Below are 19,333 nucleotides of genomic sequence, written 5' to 3' on the forward strand. Positions count from 1 at the left end.
AAGAGGATACTGGTTTGCCTAAACTTTGCATGCAGTAATATATAGGCGCAAATTTTGAAATAATAACTGTGATTTAAATAGAAATACAATGCATCTCACCACACTGGAGAAGCCCTCAGGTGACTTGTGGGCAGGGGCGGTGCCCCGGGCCCCAGCACTTATGCACACACATTCGAGCACACCCCACCTACCTGTCTGTCCTATCTTTTGCAGCTGTGTGCACTGGGCTGCCATAAACCAAGATGGAGGCTGAGGTTTCCTTAAGGGGTTGAAGCCCCCACCACCATCTTGGTTGATGGCAGACATGCGTGCTATGCACATGCATCCCTGCCATCAACCAAGATGGCGGCAGGGGCATCAGCACCTTAGGGAAACCTCAGCTGCCATGTTGGTTAATGGCAGCCCTGCGCACACAGCCCGCACAGCCGCAAAAGACAGGAGAGACAGGTAGGTGGAGCCAGCAAACGGGCGGGCATCTGGGAAGCTCTCTCCCTGCAATCTGCGGCAGTACTCTGCCACGGATTGCGGAAGGGGAGTGCTACTCCTCCCCCACCCTATCAAGGTCCCCTCAGGAGCCCCTGTGGCCCCAGGGGTCCTCAGCGCCCTCGACCAGGGCCTGACCTGACCCTTTAGCACCGGCCCTGTTTGTGGGTCTGCTCACCAGGAGCTGCTAACTTTACAGCTCCTGCTGTCCCTTCTTCTGGTTCCTTATCTGTAAACCAGACTTGGACTGGATAGCCCTCAACTAGGGGACACCTTAAAATAGGGGACTGTCCTCTGGCAGCCCTTCAAAATAGAGGACTATCCTCTGTGAAGTAGGACACATGGCCACCCCAGTAGCTGGGGAATAAATCGAGTTCATTTTCACCATGCATCTGATTTTGCAATATACCACACTCCTGGTATTGAAAGTATATGACTTAAAAGTTGTTGTGTAGGGGCTAGGCAGAGAAATGCCCAACAATATCTTGATATCTGAGGTAGAAAATGCAATCCCTCCACGGGCTTAAAATATAATAATTAACTACATAATTAACAGTTTGCGGTTCATTTAATGGTTCCCCAAAGTTTGCTGCCTCGGGCAGAGCACCTCTCCCTATATCTATTGGTGGGGTTGCCATGCACAAGCAATTATTTATTTATTTATTTTTCTCCTGCATCTTGTTAGCAGACCTGACCGCAGACATCCTTTTTTCATCCTTAAGTGTTTCCTTTTCAACCAGAAACGGAGCAGCTGTGGCCTTCCAGATACTGTCGGACTCCAACTCCCATCAGCCCCAGCCAGCACTGCCAATGGTGATGGAAGTTGCAGTCCAACAACTCCTAGCGGGCCACAGACCCCCCCCCATTTTAGACATTATGTCAACCTGACCTTTGTGAAATGCCTTGTCTTCACCAGATAAGCGAACCTCCCATGTAATCAGCTTTTTACTCCTTGCAGGACCTCATCAACTGCAACATCATCTCTGTCACCAAGGTATGCTCTGTTCCAACAAGCTTTTTAAGCACAGATCTTTCCTGGTCTGTGTCTGTATTGGAATTGTTTTAAAGATTTTTTATACTTGTTGTTTGCTGCCCTGAGCAACTTTTGAGAGGAAGGGTGGGATATAAATTTAAGTACCACACAATAGCTCAGCATATGTGGAAAATAACGATACAAACGACTCAGTTGCAGTCAAAGACACTCTGTTTGGTGATAGCTACATTACCTATTCATTGAAAAGGTCCTGGAGGTGGTTTTCGAGATCACATTGAATTGTGGGTGCTATGAGCTGCATCATATTTTAGGGATACATGTTGCAGGTTGTTGTGTTGTGTGCTTGCCAGAAAAAAAATGCAGTATTTGAATTGATATGCATGAATTTCTTAAACACCTTGCCTGGGCCAGGGAGATGAAATAACTGAGTTCCCTTAGAAAAGGGGAAAACATTCATTCAGCTCACATTTTAATGAGAACCTGCCTAATTTATAGTTCCCAAAACAATACACAAATGGAAGCTTTCCTTTGAAATTCGTACTTCTCCAACAAAAAAAATGTGTGCACAAATGTGTATAACAGAGGAGAAATGTGCATTAAAAATAGGATATCCAGAAATGCATTAGGGAAAATTGCTTACAAAAATGTGTATCTTAGGACAAATGCTCCCTAAAATACTGGAACATTTTGTAAAGCCTTAAAAAAAACCCGGGGAAGTGATGCAGAAATGTGGTAAAGTAAACCTGAGGTTGGAAAAAAATGAGAGACTGAAATAAAAGAAAATGGATACATTTGCCCAATCCTAACAATAGTTAAAAAATCCTTCCTTGAGAACTCTCCAGCCGTCCTAAGAATAAACAAAGCAGCAAGCTCCTGATACAGACTTATTAACAGCTCTACTTTGACCAGTTCTCCCCATCACTGCGGCTCTCTTGATCCTAGTTCAGCTTCCCAGGTCTTCTAATCTAGCCCTTTAGCTGTCCTTGGTTAGCCCTTCTGGCTGTCATTCATTTCACTTGCGTCCTGTTCTTCCTGCTCATTCACTTTGCCATGATGACCCTTGGACCAATTCGAAACAAAAAACAGCCAGCATCCAAAGAACCATAAAAAAGGAGGGAAAAATCCCAAAACGCTGAGAAAAAAATATTACTTAGGAAAGCCCAACACATTTCGACCTCTAGTATACAGTATTGGGCCTGCATTAGGGGATGAAGAAATCTGTAGAGATCTCTAATAGCAAAAATGTTTAAATTTTTAATGGCATTTTGGGATTTTTTCCTCTTTCTTTGTGGTTCCCTGGATGAATTCACCTGACGCTCTGGGCACACTTTGGAACTCTGTGTGGTTCACAGTTTGGGTGTTTTAACACATAACACCAAAAGTGCCATTAAGCCTGTCTTGCACTATGCCTCAGGGTGGATAATACATGACAGAAAGCAAAAGAGTGCATTTGTAACTGGAATGTACCTTCTGTTCTGTGCTTCTGCTGGTAGGCCAGTGACTATTCTATCTTGAGAAAGTGGACCTAGCCTCAATCATGCATGCACTAGTTTATGTCCGGAGTAGACCACTGTAATGTGCTCTATCTGGAGCTGCCTTTGCAGACAACTTGGACATTTCAACTGGTGTAGAATGCAGTCCCTTGGAGCTTGTTGGAGTTAGATTGAAAGAATGCATCACACAGATACTGTACCAGTTGTACTGGTCTCCAGTGCATTTCTTGTTGGAAGTGGGGCAAGAGCAACTCCTGTTTTGTTCTTTTGTTTATGTTCCAGAAGGGAGATAGAGTCAGGGTCCTCCAGATGGCTAGGCTTGACTACATTTACCTGTGATGCTCTGACTGACTTCCTTCCATCGCAGACTGATATGCTTAGGGAAGCTCATCTGCCCCTCCTCCTTCCGCCCTTTCCTTCCTCTCTTCTTTGACTGTCCGAGAGAGAGGAGACATCTTTGTCTTTGCTCTCTCTCCTGAGCCATGAGGGCAACTCCCAGGGCTGGCCCCAGGCATCCCGAGGCCCTTGGGCACCAGCCTGCCCTAGGGCCTGGCACACACACGCACGCCCCACCTTCCTACCTACCAGGCAGGTGGAAGAGAGGGAAGTCAGGTGGGAGGTCGAGCGAGCGAGGAGGGAGGTTGAGCGAGGGAGTGAGTGGGACGGCCGGCGAGTGGGTGGGCAGCAGCAGCTCCCTCCCTGCGATCCATGGCAGGGAGCCTGCCAAAGAAGGGGAGTGCTACTCCCCCACCATAAGGAGGGGCCCTCGGGACAGTGGGCAAGCGAGTGAGCGGGAGGGCAAGAGAGGCGGGGCGGGGGGAGAGCGAGCGAGCAGGTGGGCAGCTCCCTCCCTGCGATCCATGGCAGGGAGCCTGTCGCGGAAGGGGAGCGCTACTCCCCCACTATAATGAGGGGCCCTTCAGGGGCCCTGGGCCATGGGGCCTCAGCCAGGGCTCCATCTGGCCACCCTTTAGAGCCATTCCTGGCAACTCCCACATCTGGGCATTGCGCCTCCAACTTAGTTAGTTAATTAGAACTAGGTATGCCTTTCCTATCTACTATCTATTTCTATAAATAAAGTAGCTTTTCTTATTTTACTAAGTCTTAAGTCTCAGTGATCTTAATGCAGGGTAAAAGTCTGCTACTTAGGTAAACGCACACACTGGCACACACACATCTCAGACTGTTGGCAATCTCTGCTAATATCTATACAAATTTACATAATATTTCTGAGCCCAATTCAAAGTGTTGGTCTTGACCTTTAAAGTCCTGAATGGTTTGAGGCCAGATTATTTGAAGGACAGCCTCCATCATGGCTGGCCAGCCTGTAGGTCATGTGTGGCCCTCAGACACTCTCTCTGCAATCTGCCAAGCCCTGGGAAGCCTCACCCACTTTTTCCTGCTGTCCAACCATCAGCTGGGCAACAGGGAAAAGATTGGTGTTCCTGTCCTGTTCCTATTAGCAACGCAGGGACAGCAATTTTGCCTGTATCAGGAATTCTTGGTGGGCGTTTAAACCCTCTACTCCACAGCACTCTCAAAGTAGGCAAAATCACCATCCCTACATTGCCAACAGCAGCCTGAGAACACCAATTTTGCCTGTGTCAGAATGCTGGAGACTGAAGGGGTGGAGGTATACATTATGTATAAAGGCCTTGCCCACCACCAGCCATGCCCACGGGTTCACTGCCTCTGAGTGTTGACCCACTGCTACATGTGGCCCCTGGGGGGCAAAAAAGGTGCACCCCTGGCTTACACCCATACAAACCCGCTTTTCCTGCTGTTAAAATCAGCCAGGTTGGTGGGACTAGAAATAGAGACTTCTCAGTGGTAGCTCCTGATCTGTGGAACTTTGGCCTGATTGATAAGTGATTGGTTCCATCACTTATGGCCTTTGAAAGGGCATCAAAGTCTCATCTTTATCAAATGGCTTTTAACTGACATGATTTTACCAGTTATGCTCTCAACCTATTTGTGGTTTTGGTTCTGTGGATGCCTAACGTTGTTCAGGCTTGCATACATACAGCTACAGGCGATGGAGCCCCACCACCAATGGCTTTTATGGGGTAATTCCCCCTCGGCCGGAGGCTATAATGCACAGGAACACATGGGAAATACCGGGGAGCCCCCCTCCCTTTTTCCTATGCTGTCTCCCTCGTATTTGACCTGGACCTGGATGCCAGCTGTCAGTAAGATCCAGGGATGTGACTTGATATTCCACCTACACCAGGCCCCTGCCGCTGCCGCCACCACCACTGCCACCTCTCTCACGGTGGAGAACGCCGAGCCGGGCTGGAGCCGGAGATGGGCTGCAGCCTTTCAGTGGGCCTGATGCTGCTGCCTGTCCTTGGGAGACGCCACTTTGTTGTGATGATCTTTCGGCGGCTTCTAATGGCCAGGAACCACCCCTGCAGCTGCCACCGTCCTACCATCTGGCCTTCGTCTATTTCGCCTTGATATCGGCTGCACTTACACCCTGGCTCCTTCGCCTCGGCTTCTTTGAGAAGAACTTCCCTGTTAGTTTCGACTTTGAGGGGCCTGTTTAGCCCGCCCTCCTCCCTGTTGGAGCTGCTGGAGGTTAAGATCAAGAGAGGCTGCTGCTTTTGATCTTGCAAACAGACTATCACCCACACTGGTTTCTATGCCAGGGTGGGAAGACTTACACCAGGAGCTTCCATCTGAAGTTACACCTTTTGGACTATACAGGCGAGAAGCTCTATTATTGAAATTGAGTTGCCTCTACCTTATTGTTTAGTTTTTACTGTTTAGCCTTTCGATGTTTTAATGTTTTATATTGCTTTGTACGTCGCTCAGAGTGGCTGGGTAACCAGCCAGATGGGCAGCTAATAAATCAAATAAATAAATAAATAAATAAATACATGGCTTTCAATTGTATGTACTGCTGTTGGGTAATTTTGAAATTGTCATATTTTTAGATGTTGTAATTTGTGCTTTTAAATTATGTTACTGAGAGCGCAGCTTTATGATTTTTGCATTGTTGTAAGCTGCATTGGGAGTATTTTTGTCAAGGGCAGCCATAAAATACCTTAAATAAATAAATAAATAAAATACATTTTTATACTAACATTATATCACTTTTTTAAAAAATGTCCAAACTTTTAGTGTATGGAGATGTTCTTGTTGCCATTCTTTGTTTTAATCCAGGTATGGCCCTTCAAATGTTGCTGAACTACAGCTCCCATCAACTCCAGCAAGCATGGTCAATGGTCAGGGATGATGGGAGCTGTAGTTCAGCATCACAGGGAAACCCAAAGGTTCCTTTTGGTTTCAATCAGTTTAACTCACTAGAAATATGGGGACTCTTGTTGTTGTTGCTATCATAACAAAAAGGCACTGATAAGTCTGTTCTCCATGTATCATTTTTGCATAATCTTAAATCTGTTCTCCATGTATCATTTTTGCATAATCTTAAACAGTCAACAGAAACATTGCTGGTCAATAGATTTCTTCTGTCTGCAGCCAGTGAAGTGTTCAAATTACAGCCAACCAGCTGTGGTTAGAATTTGGTGCCTTGCGGTTTGGGACACCAGGTTAATTTGAAGTGATACAATGTGTGTGTTACTTCATCGCAACCCAACCATTATCTTTTGCAACATGACACAGATCTTTATTATCATACTTTCCTCTGAACTGTTGGGAAAACTGTTTCCCCAAACTGTTGTAAACATTAAAAAAAACTCACTCAATTTTACAGGTGTTTTTTTTTTTAGCAGGCTTGTGTTCATAGAGTCATCCAATTGCCTCTTTTTTCCTAAGCAGATTTTAACAGCTGCTGCTTTGGTGTTTGCTCTCAAACTGTGTTCACAGAGATTCAAATGCAAAACAATTAATTTGCAATCCATTCCTTTAAATGTGTACCTTGAACAAGCTCAAACAGCAACTTGATTGTTCACCGCTGTCTCAGCAAATATATATTTTAGATATGACAAAGAAAGTTTTGATCATTGTCATGTCCCTCCTCGAACTGTTAGGTCTCTCTCCTGGTTTACCTTACCTACCTTTCACTACATTTAGCCTTCTGCTTTAATCTCTCAGTTTTCACATGCTGCACCTCTCCCACACCATGTCCTGAAAGGCACATGATTTCAGAGACTTGGGACCATTCCTCTCTCTCTGCTTCATCTTGGCTCCTAGTTTCGATCCTTCCTGCTCTTTCCATTATTCACTAACCTTCTCTTTGCAAAGGATTCCATGGTGCTGGGGGGAGTCTTGGGTGCACTCATGCAGTATGTCCGAGGTGTACAAGCCATAACAAGGCAAGCATATACATGATGAACTTTTACTTTCGGCATAGCACGTGCAGTGAATTGTGCCATGTTGTGCCTGGAGATGGATGAATCTGTTAATTTCAGTTTCTCTCCATTTCTCATTTTCCCAAATTTTTATATATATTTTTTAAAAGTCCTCATGAAAATTGTCAGCATTTTAGTGTGCTTTTCTCCTAATATACACATTTTTGCCTACTATACAGTATTTTTGCAAACAAGTTTTTCTAAAGAATACATTTTGTCTGTTATTTTCCCTAACATATGCATTTTTAGGCACATCCCCTAACACACCTATGTTTGTACAGATGGTTTGGTTGGAGAGCTGCATCACAAAATTCAGAGATGTGCAAATTTCAAAGGATGTCTGTGTTTTGGTTTGTGTACTGTTTTAGGAAGTGTGAATTAGGTGGATTAAAATGTGAATTGAACCACATTCCTTCCCCTTCCTTAGCTATACCTTCATTTTTCGTAGGGTCTGCCCTTCTGATCATGTGCTAACTGGTTGCTTGGAAAACTGCTCTGAAGATAGGTCCTCTTCTCTCATTTGCAGAGCAGAACCAAAATCCATCTAACCCGGCCTTTCCCAACTAGTGGGCCTTCAGATGTTGTTGGACCACAATTCCCATCTTTCCTGACCATTGGCAATGCTGACTGAGGCTGATGGGAGTTGTGGTCCAACAACATCTGGTGGCCCACTAGTTGGGAAAGGCTGATCTAACCCAGCATAGCCATTCTTTTTCTGTGTTGGAGGATTATATAGCCATTTTTGTTCACTATGTTTTATCCAACAGGCACAGGGTTACAGTTCTTAATATGCTTCTTTGTTGTTGTTTTAGATGACACGGATTATTTTGAAACAGATGGTGTCAAGGTAAACCTCTTCTCTGTGTACTAATTTTTTAAAGAAAAAGAAGCAGCTTTCCAACTTCAATGAACTTTGGGTTGATTTGATCAATGCAGTCGTGATACTTGCTGCAGCTAGGCACATAATGTACACACACTCTCTAGAGAATGTCATGATCGACCAATGTTGGACCATGTGCCATGGTATTAGCACATTCCAGAAAATGGACGGTACTCTGTATGTCAGCCTTTCTCATCCTTTGGGTCCTCAGATGTTGTTGGACTACAAATCCTATCAGCCCCAGCCCGCATGGCCAACGGTCAGGAATTATGGGAACTGTAGCCCACCAACATCTGGGAACCCAAAGGTTGGGAAGGGCTACCCTATGTTAATTCTCTGGCCTGTATAAATTATGCACTACATTGTCCTTCACATGTAGAACTTATTGTATGGAGGAGAAGGGCCACACCCCTTGCCCCATCCCATTGACCCTGCCCAAGAATATCCATGCACTGAGTGTGATGTTGCCAAAGAGCAAACCTATGAGTGGTCAAGCCCTAACCATGAATTGTATGGAAGCTTATATCAATAGGCTTCCCCTTTGCAGTCATTGTGCTCATCATGTCCAGGGTAGGGGGAGGTAAAGACAATCAGTTCACATTGGGGCAGAAGTCATGATTCTGCTCCCTCTCTGTGTGATTAGCCTGATACATTGAGATCAACATCTGAAAAGGGTTTAAAACAATATTTTAAAAATCTCACAATGGTTATGAACGGTAGCTACACTGTATGTGCAATATATCCCTGGGACTATAGCTTTTGGTTTCATAGAGCCCACAACAAACCAGGTGCTCATGCTCCTTGGTCAGTGATGCAAAGCACAACAGAAAGTATCATCTCTATTGCTGGAAATGACTGGGGAGATCTGCCCAGCCCATTTGTGTACCAATAGCAGGAAGCCAGCCATTCAGGCTGCAATAGAGTTGCCAGGTCAGAAGTATCCCAAACCCTGAGATTTCAGAGGTGGGCCCAGTGATGTTATTAAGCATGATATGTTAAGCATCAACCACAGTTGCTTGGAGCATACCACTCAAACAAACAAACAAAATCTCCAAATGGAAATTAAGATAGAAATCTTAGCTAAATGAGGGTGTTCCCACGTCCATCTGAGGTGACAGAATCATTCCTTCTCACCTTTTTAAGGACACTGGGTAGGTAACATTTAATCTAGCCTAATTGCTTCTAGCAAGAAGAGTTTAAGTGCCCTCAGGCCAGGCCAGTCACCAGAAGGCCATTGTAGGAAAAAGGAAGCCTAGTGTTGTGGAGATGTTAGATGGGAGCAATCAGGAGTAAAGATGGATGCCCCTCAATGCTGCAATTCTAAACACACTTATTAAGGGACTAAGCCCCATAGAACTCAACAGAACTTACTTCTGAATAGATATGGTTAGGATTATGTGGTTGGTACGGCTTGACTAGGGATCCTCTGCAAAGATATTGGTATCAAAGCAGTGTTGGCAATGCCCTGCCTGGAGTACCCTACCTGCCTTTTAACATGGCTGCTTCAAATCTCTTTACAAACTTAACCCTTCACTGCAGAGAGAGGTTTGGGAAATGAGTAAGAGTTAAGAAGATAATCTACCCTTTCCTGTCAATCCTGTGGGCTGCTATAAAGCCACTTTGACACCCAACCCAATTCTAGTGAGTAATAACTGACAAACACACATGGTTTAATCTACCTTCAAAGGCAATAGCTTGGGAACAACAGCAATTGAAGACACACTTCCCCATATGTGAATTCTCTTTTACCACTATTGGACAAGAAACAAATCATCATGTAAACAACTAGGTGCATCATCAGTGGTTTTAAGGGGGTTGAGCTGAGCACATGGAACCACTGTTATGGCCTTTATGGATGTAAGGGAGTGATGGCAGAGGTAAATGAAATGCAAATAGAAAAGAAAAACAAAAGACAGTGATCATTCCCTAAATGCAGTGCCATACATACCAATCATAACAAGGTTCCTATGAGTAAGGCAGAAGACTCAGCATCCCACAACCAGTCAGGTTTCCTAACCGAAAACCAAAACTGAAAAAAACCCGGCAGCCAGTCAGCCAAAGTCACAGAAATCCCCATACAGCACAACCTGACCTGAGGGCTCTAGTTAGTGCAGCACAATAGCTGACATGAGTGAGACCCTGTTAGCACATAATACCTCTGCTCTGAAATCTGCACTGGTTGTTGATTTGCTACCAGGCCAAGTTCAAAGTGTGATTTCCATGTTACGGGTGCCACATAGTACTTGCTCTGCTCTTATAAGAAATTGATCCTTTAGTGTGGCAGCACCTACACTTTGGAACGCCCTACCACTGAACTACAGGCCTTCCCCTGTTTAAAAATTATCTTGTAAAATTGCTCTTTTCAATTCACAACATACCTAGGGCAGATCCACACCATGCATTTAAAGCACATTCAACATACATTTGAAGCACATGAATCCCACCACAGAATCATGGAAACTTCATTTTGTTAAGGGTGGTGGGAACTATAACTGTGAGGAGGAAACGACACTTCCCATGATTCTTTGGGGGAAGTCATGCACTTTAAATACGAGTTGGGTGTGCTTTAAATGTATTATGTGGATCTGCATTACTTCATCAACTTTGCCTGCATATAAATCATTTTAATTATTATTTTTAAATGGAAATCACCTACAAAGTTTACTTGGTGACCAAGGGCTACTCACCATATCTCAGCCTAATCTGGCCCTCAGGGTGAAAACAATGGAGGGAGACCATGACCACCCCAAGCAAGAAGGACACACTTAAAATGTAGAGGAAATAATAAATGCAAGTAGTTACTAAAGAAGGCATCAGTGAGGGAAGAATAGGTTACCTTTCTGTCAATTGCCCCCCCACCGCATTAGTTCAGGTTACTTGTTACAAGCGTTGGTGCTTTACTCCCAACAACTCATGGGTTGAGTGTGGGTGTAAATATGCTTCTGTTTCCCATCTGCTTTTTTCAAAACCCAACTACAGATTTTGGCACGTGGAGGTGCCCTGTCTCATCTCCAACATGGTAGCGTCCTGTTTGTTTGTTTCCAAGGTGGCTTCTGCCACCAAACATATCTGAAGTGGGGCTTCCTGTAGCTTAAGCCTGGGGGGGTGGGTTCTTGGCTACGATGGCAGAACTAATAGGTTCTGAGTTTGGGGGACAGGAAGGGGGTAGCAGAAAACTTATATTTGAGTTGTATTGTGTGTTGCGATTTTTATTATATTGTTCTATTTATTGTATTGAGTTTTGCTTGGTATGCTTTTGTACAGTAATCTTTATTCTGTATGTTTTTGAGATTTTTTTTGTAAGTCGCTTTGAGTTTCATTTTGGAAAAAGGCGACTAATAAATATTATTATTATTATTATTATTATTATTATTATTATTATTATTATTATTATTATTATTATTATTATTATTATTATTATGTGTAATCCCTCCAACATGGGTGTTTTGCTGTCAGAGAGTGCACGGCCTCCAAGGAATGAAACCCAACTACTGGTTATATAGAGTGCTAGTGTTACTCAGAGTAAACCCACTGGATTGTATCCAATGCTGTACATCTGGAGTTCCTCTGCTGCAGTAGGACTTCCCCTTCTTCTCCTCGCCCCGTGCACCTCCAAAATCTGCTCTGGAGGGTCCTCCAACCGTTTGGAGCAGATTTTGAGGGTACATGTGAAGCTGCAGCACATGGGGCGGGAGTTCCTTTATGCAAATGCAATGGCAGCATTGGATACAACCCATTGAAATGAATGGGTGACTTACTTACGTCCATCAATTTCAATTGTTCTGCTTTGGGTAAAACATAGTTGGGTGCACCCTAAGGTCGCAATCCTATACACACTTATCTGGGAGTAAGTTCCATTCAAATCAGTGGGACATCTATAGGATGTGAATGGACATCTGTAGGATTGCGCTGTGACTCCTAGTGCTTTTGCTCTATTAGACATATCAGTGCACAAGAAAAGACAGAAGACCAATAAAAGATTCATGGTCACTTATAGAGGATTCTTCCTGGAAGCAGGATGGGTCTATAGCAGAACGCTATGTCCTGATCTGGTAGTTTAGATTTAAAATCTGGCAGTTTAGAATCCTCTTTGGATAGGTCTGAAGAAGATGGATATGTTGATCCTCAGATGGGAGGAGAATTGTTGGGAGTTATCTTTCCTTGTTGTTGTTTTCTGAAAAAGAAATATAAAAATATCAATTAAAATAATCCAATAGTATAATGCTAGATTCAGGGCTGGAGGGGGCAGGATTGGACACTGCACCATAAGTGCCTCACTCCCCTAATCTGGAAGGGACAGGGCATACGAGAATCATCTTAAATTGCATCAGATCTAAGTGCACAGTGGAAATGGCAGCACAGCCAAACAACATGTGATGCAACTAGGAGGAACCATATCAGTGTTTTTTATTTATTTTTTTAAATTAACAGCAGGTTTAGGGCGCTTTATTTTTTGTTGGGACTGCCGTGCATCATTCCACACCTGCTGTTAACCTCTCCCCCACATTTCCTGCATTCCCAATGGAAATCAGAGTTCTTCATACCTGCTCTTAATGGTTTGTCTGTTTTAAACCATGATTTGGTTTCCAAGGATGCATTTAGCATCATCAAGTATAGTTTTATTCTGGTAATGTGGATAATGTCCTGTTGGTATTTTACTGTAGGTAACAAAATAAAAGATCTTTTATGCTACATTTTTATTTCATTTTTCAGACAAAAAGGACTGATTCTCAACCTCTCTTCTGCCCTTGGCACATTTCCTTGTCCATTATATACCACCTATTCTGCCTCCAAGGTAAGAATTTCATATTTGTTTGCTTTCTAGACTTTTCCTGTATCATTATAGTTATGACACTAGAGAGATATTGAAATTACAGTCTTTAACTCCTGTGGGAATAGGTTCCACTGGACACAATGGAAGAGTTATAGTTCAGGCAGGGCACACCCTTGACTTGGGTTTTGCACTTTGGAGGAAGTGGTGGTCTGGAGATAGGGGGGTGAATGTCACCCCATTGTCATGGTAAGACCACTTCCTAATGAAGTTTAGACTTATGGCTCCAATCCTTCCATGCATGGGGGGTGGACAGATTAAGATGGTCACCCCCACAGACTAATGGAATCCACTGGATACCTGAATGCCCTGGGGGAGTTCCCAGAAGATAGAGCAGGTGACCCTGTTGAAGTCCTGGTCACACTGTGGAACAGTGAGCCATGTCAGGCTCTTGATGTGGTTGCCACGTGCATTGTGGAACCTGGTTTGCACTTTGGTACACCAGTGAGTTAATAGCAATGAAACAGGCTGGACAACTGCTAGAACACAAGTGGCTAAAGAAGTGCTATGAGGCTGATCGGGCACAAGTAAAACATCATAACTGTGCCTACTATGCAGTGGTGAGGGCAGCGAAGAAGGCCCACTTTTCTGCCTCCATCACATCATCAAGTAGCCATCCAGTGGAGCTTTTCCGTATTGTCAGGGGTCTGTTGACATCACCTCCAGAAAATGGAGTTTTAGACCCTTCGGAGGCCCACTGGGAATTGTTTGCAAGGCACTTTGAGGGTAAAGTTGCTCACCTCCATAGCAGTCTTGAAGCCCCATCCACATCTACTGTAGTCCCCAATGAGGTGTCCAGTGCAACGTCTGCTGCAACTTCTTGGGAACGGTTTCAGTTGCTGCGGCCTGATGATGTGGACAAGGTGCTTGCGATGATGCAGCCAGCAATGTGTCCTCTCGACCATTGCCCTTCTTAGCTTATTAAAGCTTGCCGAAAGGGGTTGACTGAGTGGATCCAGGGTGTGGTCAGTGCATCATTGCGGGAGAGAGTGGTTCTAGCTGCCCTGAAAGAGGTGGTGATCTGACCACTCCTGAAGAAGCCCACCCTGGACCCATTGAACTGAGACAATTACCGACCGGTCGCAAATACCCCCTTCTTAGGGAAAGTGAATGAGAGGGTTGTGGTGCAGTAATTGCAACTACTCTTGGATGAAACAGATTATCTTGACCCATTCCAGTCTGGGTTCAGGCCTGGTTATAGGACTGAATTGGCCTTGGTTGCCTGGATGGATGACCTTTATTGGGAGAAGGACATGGGAGTTTGACCCTGTTACTCTTGATCTCTCAGAGGCTTTTGATACCATTGACCATGGTATCCTTCTGAGCTTACTTGGTGAGATGGGTATTGGAGGGACTGTTTTACAGTGGCTCCAATCCTGTCTCCTGGGTGATTTTCAGATAATAGCATTGGGTGATTGTCTCTCGGCCCCCTGGTAGTTGTGCTGTGGGGTGCTGCAGGATACCATCTTGTTCCCCATGCTGTGTAACATATGAAGCCCTTGGGAGTGATCAACAGGAGATGTGAGGCAAGGTATCAGCAGTATGCTGATGATACCCAGCTCTATTCTCTGTAACATCTGAATTGGTGGAGGCTGTGCAAGCTCTGGTCCAGTGCCTGGATTCGGTGGTGGGCTGGATGAGGGCCAATAAACTGAGTTAGAAGTAAGCAAGTCAAGGATCGCAGCTGTACCTAAAGCTATTAGAAAGGTACAGGGGATAGGATATGTCTAAAATTGCAAATATCTGGGTGGTGGATTTTATTAAAGCTCCCCTATCTTCTTCACCCTCCATAATTCAAGTATTGCTATATAGCACACTCTATACCAGAGGTCTATTCTTACTTGAAATATCACATCTGGGTTAACTTCTGTGAAATTGGTGACATTTTTCTACATATGCAACCTTCTTATATTCCCAAGAAGGAACGTACCTCTAACAATAACATTGGTTGGTGATAGGGAAGATGAATCAAAGGGTCCTAAAGTGAGGGGTGGGGTGGATCTTGGTGAAATCTGATGTTTCAGCAGTTAAATAAAGTGTAAAACATATGCAATATATCTAGTTTTCTTCTCCCTTAATATATTTAATTTTGTCTGTCTAGGCTTTTGTATACACGTTTTCCAAAGCGCTCCAATCAGAATATAAAGGAAAAGGAATTATCATACAGGTAATCTATTTCTCTCATCTGTTGGAATAAACATAAAGCTAAATCCTCGGAAAAAGATGTGATGCTGGGAAAACTTTGGTGTGTTTTTTACCCCCTTCTTTTTTCTTAATTATGGCAAACATTTCTCTTTCTCTCCTGTACTCCATCCTAGTAGATGCTGTCTTCTTCAATAGTTTATAAAACTTCTGTGATTTGCAAAGCATTCAGGATTGTGGCTGGATTGCTATTGTTCTTCCTTGTGTTGTTACTGAATCTCCTGTTTCAGGCGGTGACTCCTTTTGGTATTTCTACTCCAATGACCATGTACACAAAGCCCAATCTAATCACCAAGACAGCAGAAGTGTTTGCTAGAGAATCACTGGAGTATGTCACATTTGGAGATGAGACATCTGGCTGCTTAGCCCACGAGATTTTGGTAATTCAATTGTAAACTTTAGTCAGATGGGAGAGATTGTTAGGGTTCTCCTTTGCCAACATTTAGGGACCATAGGTGCCTAATTTTAGTCATTAATTTTAGCCCAATCCTATCCATGTCTGTTTAGAAATAAGTCCCACTGCGTTGTTCAATGGGGCTTATCACCCAAAGAAAATAGGATTAGATTAAGTGGGGAAGGGTGGAGTAGATAAAGCTTGAGCTGTCCAAGGTAAACAGGGGTAAGGTAGATCTCTTTTTTTTCTACCTGCACAATTTATTTTTCTTTTTTGCCAGTGTGGTGTAGTGGTTAAGGTGTTGGACTACGACCTGGGAGACCAGGGTTTGAATCCCCACACAGCCATGGAGCTCACTGAGTGACCTTGGGCCAGTCACTGCCTCTCAGTCTCAGAGGAAGGCAATGGTAAACCACCTCTGAATACAGTACTGCTTACCATGAAAACCCTATTCATAGGGTTGCCATAAGTCAGGATCGACTTGAAGGCAGTCCATTTCCATTTCCCCCCCCCTCGCTCATTGGTTCCAATGAGAAAATTAGTTATGCCAGATTCAGATTGGCTTGGATGGGGGCCCCAATCCTGGGGTTTCCTCATCAGACAAGGGAGCCTTGGTTCTAGTGGATTCATGTCTATGTCCATCTCACCTCTGCTCTGCCCCCCAGAATGCCCCACTGTGGGTCCTGATGCTGGCTAGAACTGGTGGGAATAAAATAAGTGGTACTTCTATGCCTGTGGAACTTTCTGCAGGTGACAGTGGGAGCCTCCACAGTGGATGTGTCACCTACATCACCATTAGAGCTCTTCTCCACTGGCAGAGGGACACTTCCACACAATCCTAAACCCCTCCAGCCAGCCAATCTGAAGGTTAGGATTGCTGTGCCCATCTTTGTATATAGAGCCAATTTACTTCAGATTACACAAATACTTTAGCTTAAATGTTACTGGTACTATAAACAATATTGAGAGAAACCAGAGATCTTTACGATGGTGAAAATCTAACCTCTATTCATGGTGCATCTGAATGTTGAGAAGATGGGTGCCTTTCCTTTCCTGAGCACATGGAAAGTCAAAGGTTCCCTTTCTCTAGAATAAGGCTAATAACCTCTTTCCCACCTGCAGCATGCTCAGGGATCCCCCATGTATGGCATTGCCATTCAGCAGCAGCTAGCTGTGAAATTAAGCTTTGGCTGCTTCCAGATAGGCTGTTTGTTCACTCAAAATTTGGCTGTTATCCCCACACAGTTTAGTGCAACTATCACATTTCTAACCACAAAAAGTCCAGTAAGAAAAGTGACAGAAATTTGCACTGGAAATTGTGGGATATCAACTGCTAGCTGGCAATGTCATATAACCTCCTCATTAACGTATCATGATGGAATGCTCAATAACCAGGCAATGTCGTTTAACCTCTGTGCAATGTTTTGTGTGAACATGTCAGCATGAATGCTCAATAGACAGCCAGTCTGGAAGCTCCCATTGTCATTGCATCTTTCTCACTCCCACCCTAAAAAGGCAGATAACTCATCTAAGCAGAGGTGTTCACCAGGCACCCAAAATGTGCTATTCTGTAAAAACCACATCCAGAAATGATTAGCCTCAATGTTATAAAATCTGACCATATACATGAGATCTTAATGTGCCTTTTCCTACTTTTATATATCTTTTCAAAGGCAAGGTTCATGCAGTGTGTTCCTTTATGGGTATTCCACAGTGACAGAGTACAAGAGATACTGCTAGACAAGTTTTCAGATAACCTGAACAAGAAGAATGCCTGATGAAGCCACTTTTGGAGCTTGTCTGGTTGCTGAGCCTGTCTTGACAGTCTGGTATAAATATGCCGGCTGCAAATTTAATTAACTGAAAGGCTTTCAATATGAATAAAAAGAGCCCTTCAATCTTTTTGTGTTGTTTTGTTTAAATGTCATGTATGAGCTACTTCCGCTTCTGTAGCCCTTTGGTAACCTGAGTTTACAGTTGGTGCATACTTCAGTGTAATTGGATTTGCACAATATTGATTTTGTTGTTGGTTTGATTTTAATGTTGTTTCTCGCAATATAATTGTAGTATTGATTTGAAGATTTATTTCTCTGCTGAAAGGATTATATGGAAAGGACAGACTTACAGGAGGAAAATGTTTACTGGAGAAAAATATGATGGGCTTTTTGTGGGAGAGAAGGTGGAAGACAGAAGGATGCTTGAGGAGGAAGTTCAGAAGCTGTTCCCACCAGCATTTGTGATAAAAGAGTTTAAGGCAGCCTTCACCAACTGGGCATTCTCCAGATGTTTTGGACTACAACTCCCATCAGCCCCAGCCCTGGCACCTGTGCTGGCTGGGGCTGATGGGTGTTGTAGTCCGAAGCATATGGAGAATGCCCAGTTGGTGAAGGCTGCTTTAACATATCGGAACAAGGCTGCAGAGTGTTGGACTATATTAGATATCAGTATTAGCAAGCAGAAGAATTGGGTGGTTAGTGATACTGTCATCAACAAATCTTAGTTGATTGATCATACAAGCTTTGCCGTCAATTTAGTTAAATTTGCACATGGACAGAAACAATAGTTCTGGATCAGGATACATACTTTCTTGTTTCTAGCTGATACTAAACATGTGTTGTAGCAAGCATCAGTTTAGAAAGAGGAACTCTTTCTTTTAAAATGATACTTGCCACATGCAGTTATTACCAATATCTGTATTAAAATAATATTAATTTTAAAAATCACAAACACCTTTTTACTTGTTTAAAGTGTTTCAGCTAACCAATTAAACAATTAAACATTTCAGCCCTAGTGTTTAAATATTAATTTTAGGGGGGTTGTAACAAGAAGGTTGAGATATTAATCAGAACTAGCAAGGTTTGCTGGAGTCTGAGGAGGTCAGTAGGGACAATTTAATGCACTGAAAAAAATATCTATGCAATTAGAAGATAATGAAAAATCCTAAAATAAGTAAATTAGATTTAAAAATAATACTGGAGATGAGCTTCAAGTCTGACAGACTTTATGGATTATGGACCCACTTGGTCCCTATTCCCCCACCCTACATTTGCAAATGTTAAAATATGTTTTTCATCCTTATTTAATTTATATTTTAAAATTCCCATTTATGTTGAAACATATGAAATGCTAAATTTAAGAATGTAACTTAGTTGATCTATAATATAGTGATCTTGCCTAGTTTGAGCTGTGTGCAATAAAACCCATGATAATATTGTACTAATGTTCCTGTTATTAACATCCAGTATTATGACTAACATCTAGTAGGGTTAATAAATATGTATTACATACTAATAAATATTTCACTGCAGTGGTTTTGCTTTTGGTTTTACTGCTTTATGTTGCTTTCCACCCTTTTAAAATTTCCCTCCTTTTAAAATTTTGGTAGAATTAGCTGTGGCCATAAGTATATTCTTAAACTGTAAGGGGTTTTTTGGCCTGTTAGTGATTTCCATAGTCAATAGACATTGACCCACAATCTTGGGGAGACTGTAGCAGCATGGATCTGATAGTTAATCAGTTAATCACCCAACAAGCCACTGATTCACAGGTATTCAGATAAATCCTATTTGTCCCCAAACCCTTCTGCAAATGTCTGCATTGTGGCCTGTGAACATTACACTCCACACCCATGCTTAATTTTATGTACAAGTAGTACCATTTTGACAATGGTGGTGTTCACATATCATGGTAAGCCACAGTTAATGGTTTATGGTAAGCCATAGTTCACGGTTTACAATGAATGC

The 19,333-nt window shown here is 43.2% G+C and overlaps 1 protein-coding gene across 1 annotated transcript in view; it reads left to right on the forward strand.

Moving 5' to 3' along the window:
- HSD17B3 (hydroxysteroid 17-beta dehydrogenase 3) overlaps positions 1 to 15,591 on the forward strand; it is a 32,865-nt gene extending 17,274 nt beyond the window's left edge. Inside the window, exons 6-10 of the mRNA XM_061609154.1 lie at positions 1,442 to 1,477; positions 8,096 to 8,130; positions 12,877 to 12,958; positions 15,096 to 15,161; positions 15,427 to 15,591. Coding sequence (XP_061465138.1) covers positions 1,442 to 1,477; positions 8,096 to 8,130; positions 12,877 to 12,958; positions 15,096 to 15,161; positions 15,427 to 15,591 — 384 coding nt within the window. The remainder of the gene's footprint in view (positions 1 to 1,441; positions 1,478 to 8,095; positions 8,131 to 12,876; positions 12,959 to 15,095; positions 15,162 to 15,426) is intronic.
- Positions 15,592 to 19,333: the final 3,742 nt, after the last annotated feature.

This window comes from Rhineura floridana, chromosome 1 (genome assembly GCF_030035675.1).
Source record: "Rhineura floridana isolate rRhiFlo1 chromosome 1, rRhiFlo1.hap2, whole genome shotgun sequence".
Taxonomy (NCBI): domain Eukaryota; kingdom Metazoa; phylum Chordata; class Lepidosauria; order Squamata; family Rhineuridae; genus Rhineura; species Rhineura floridana.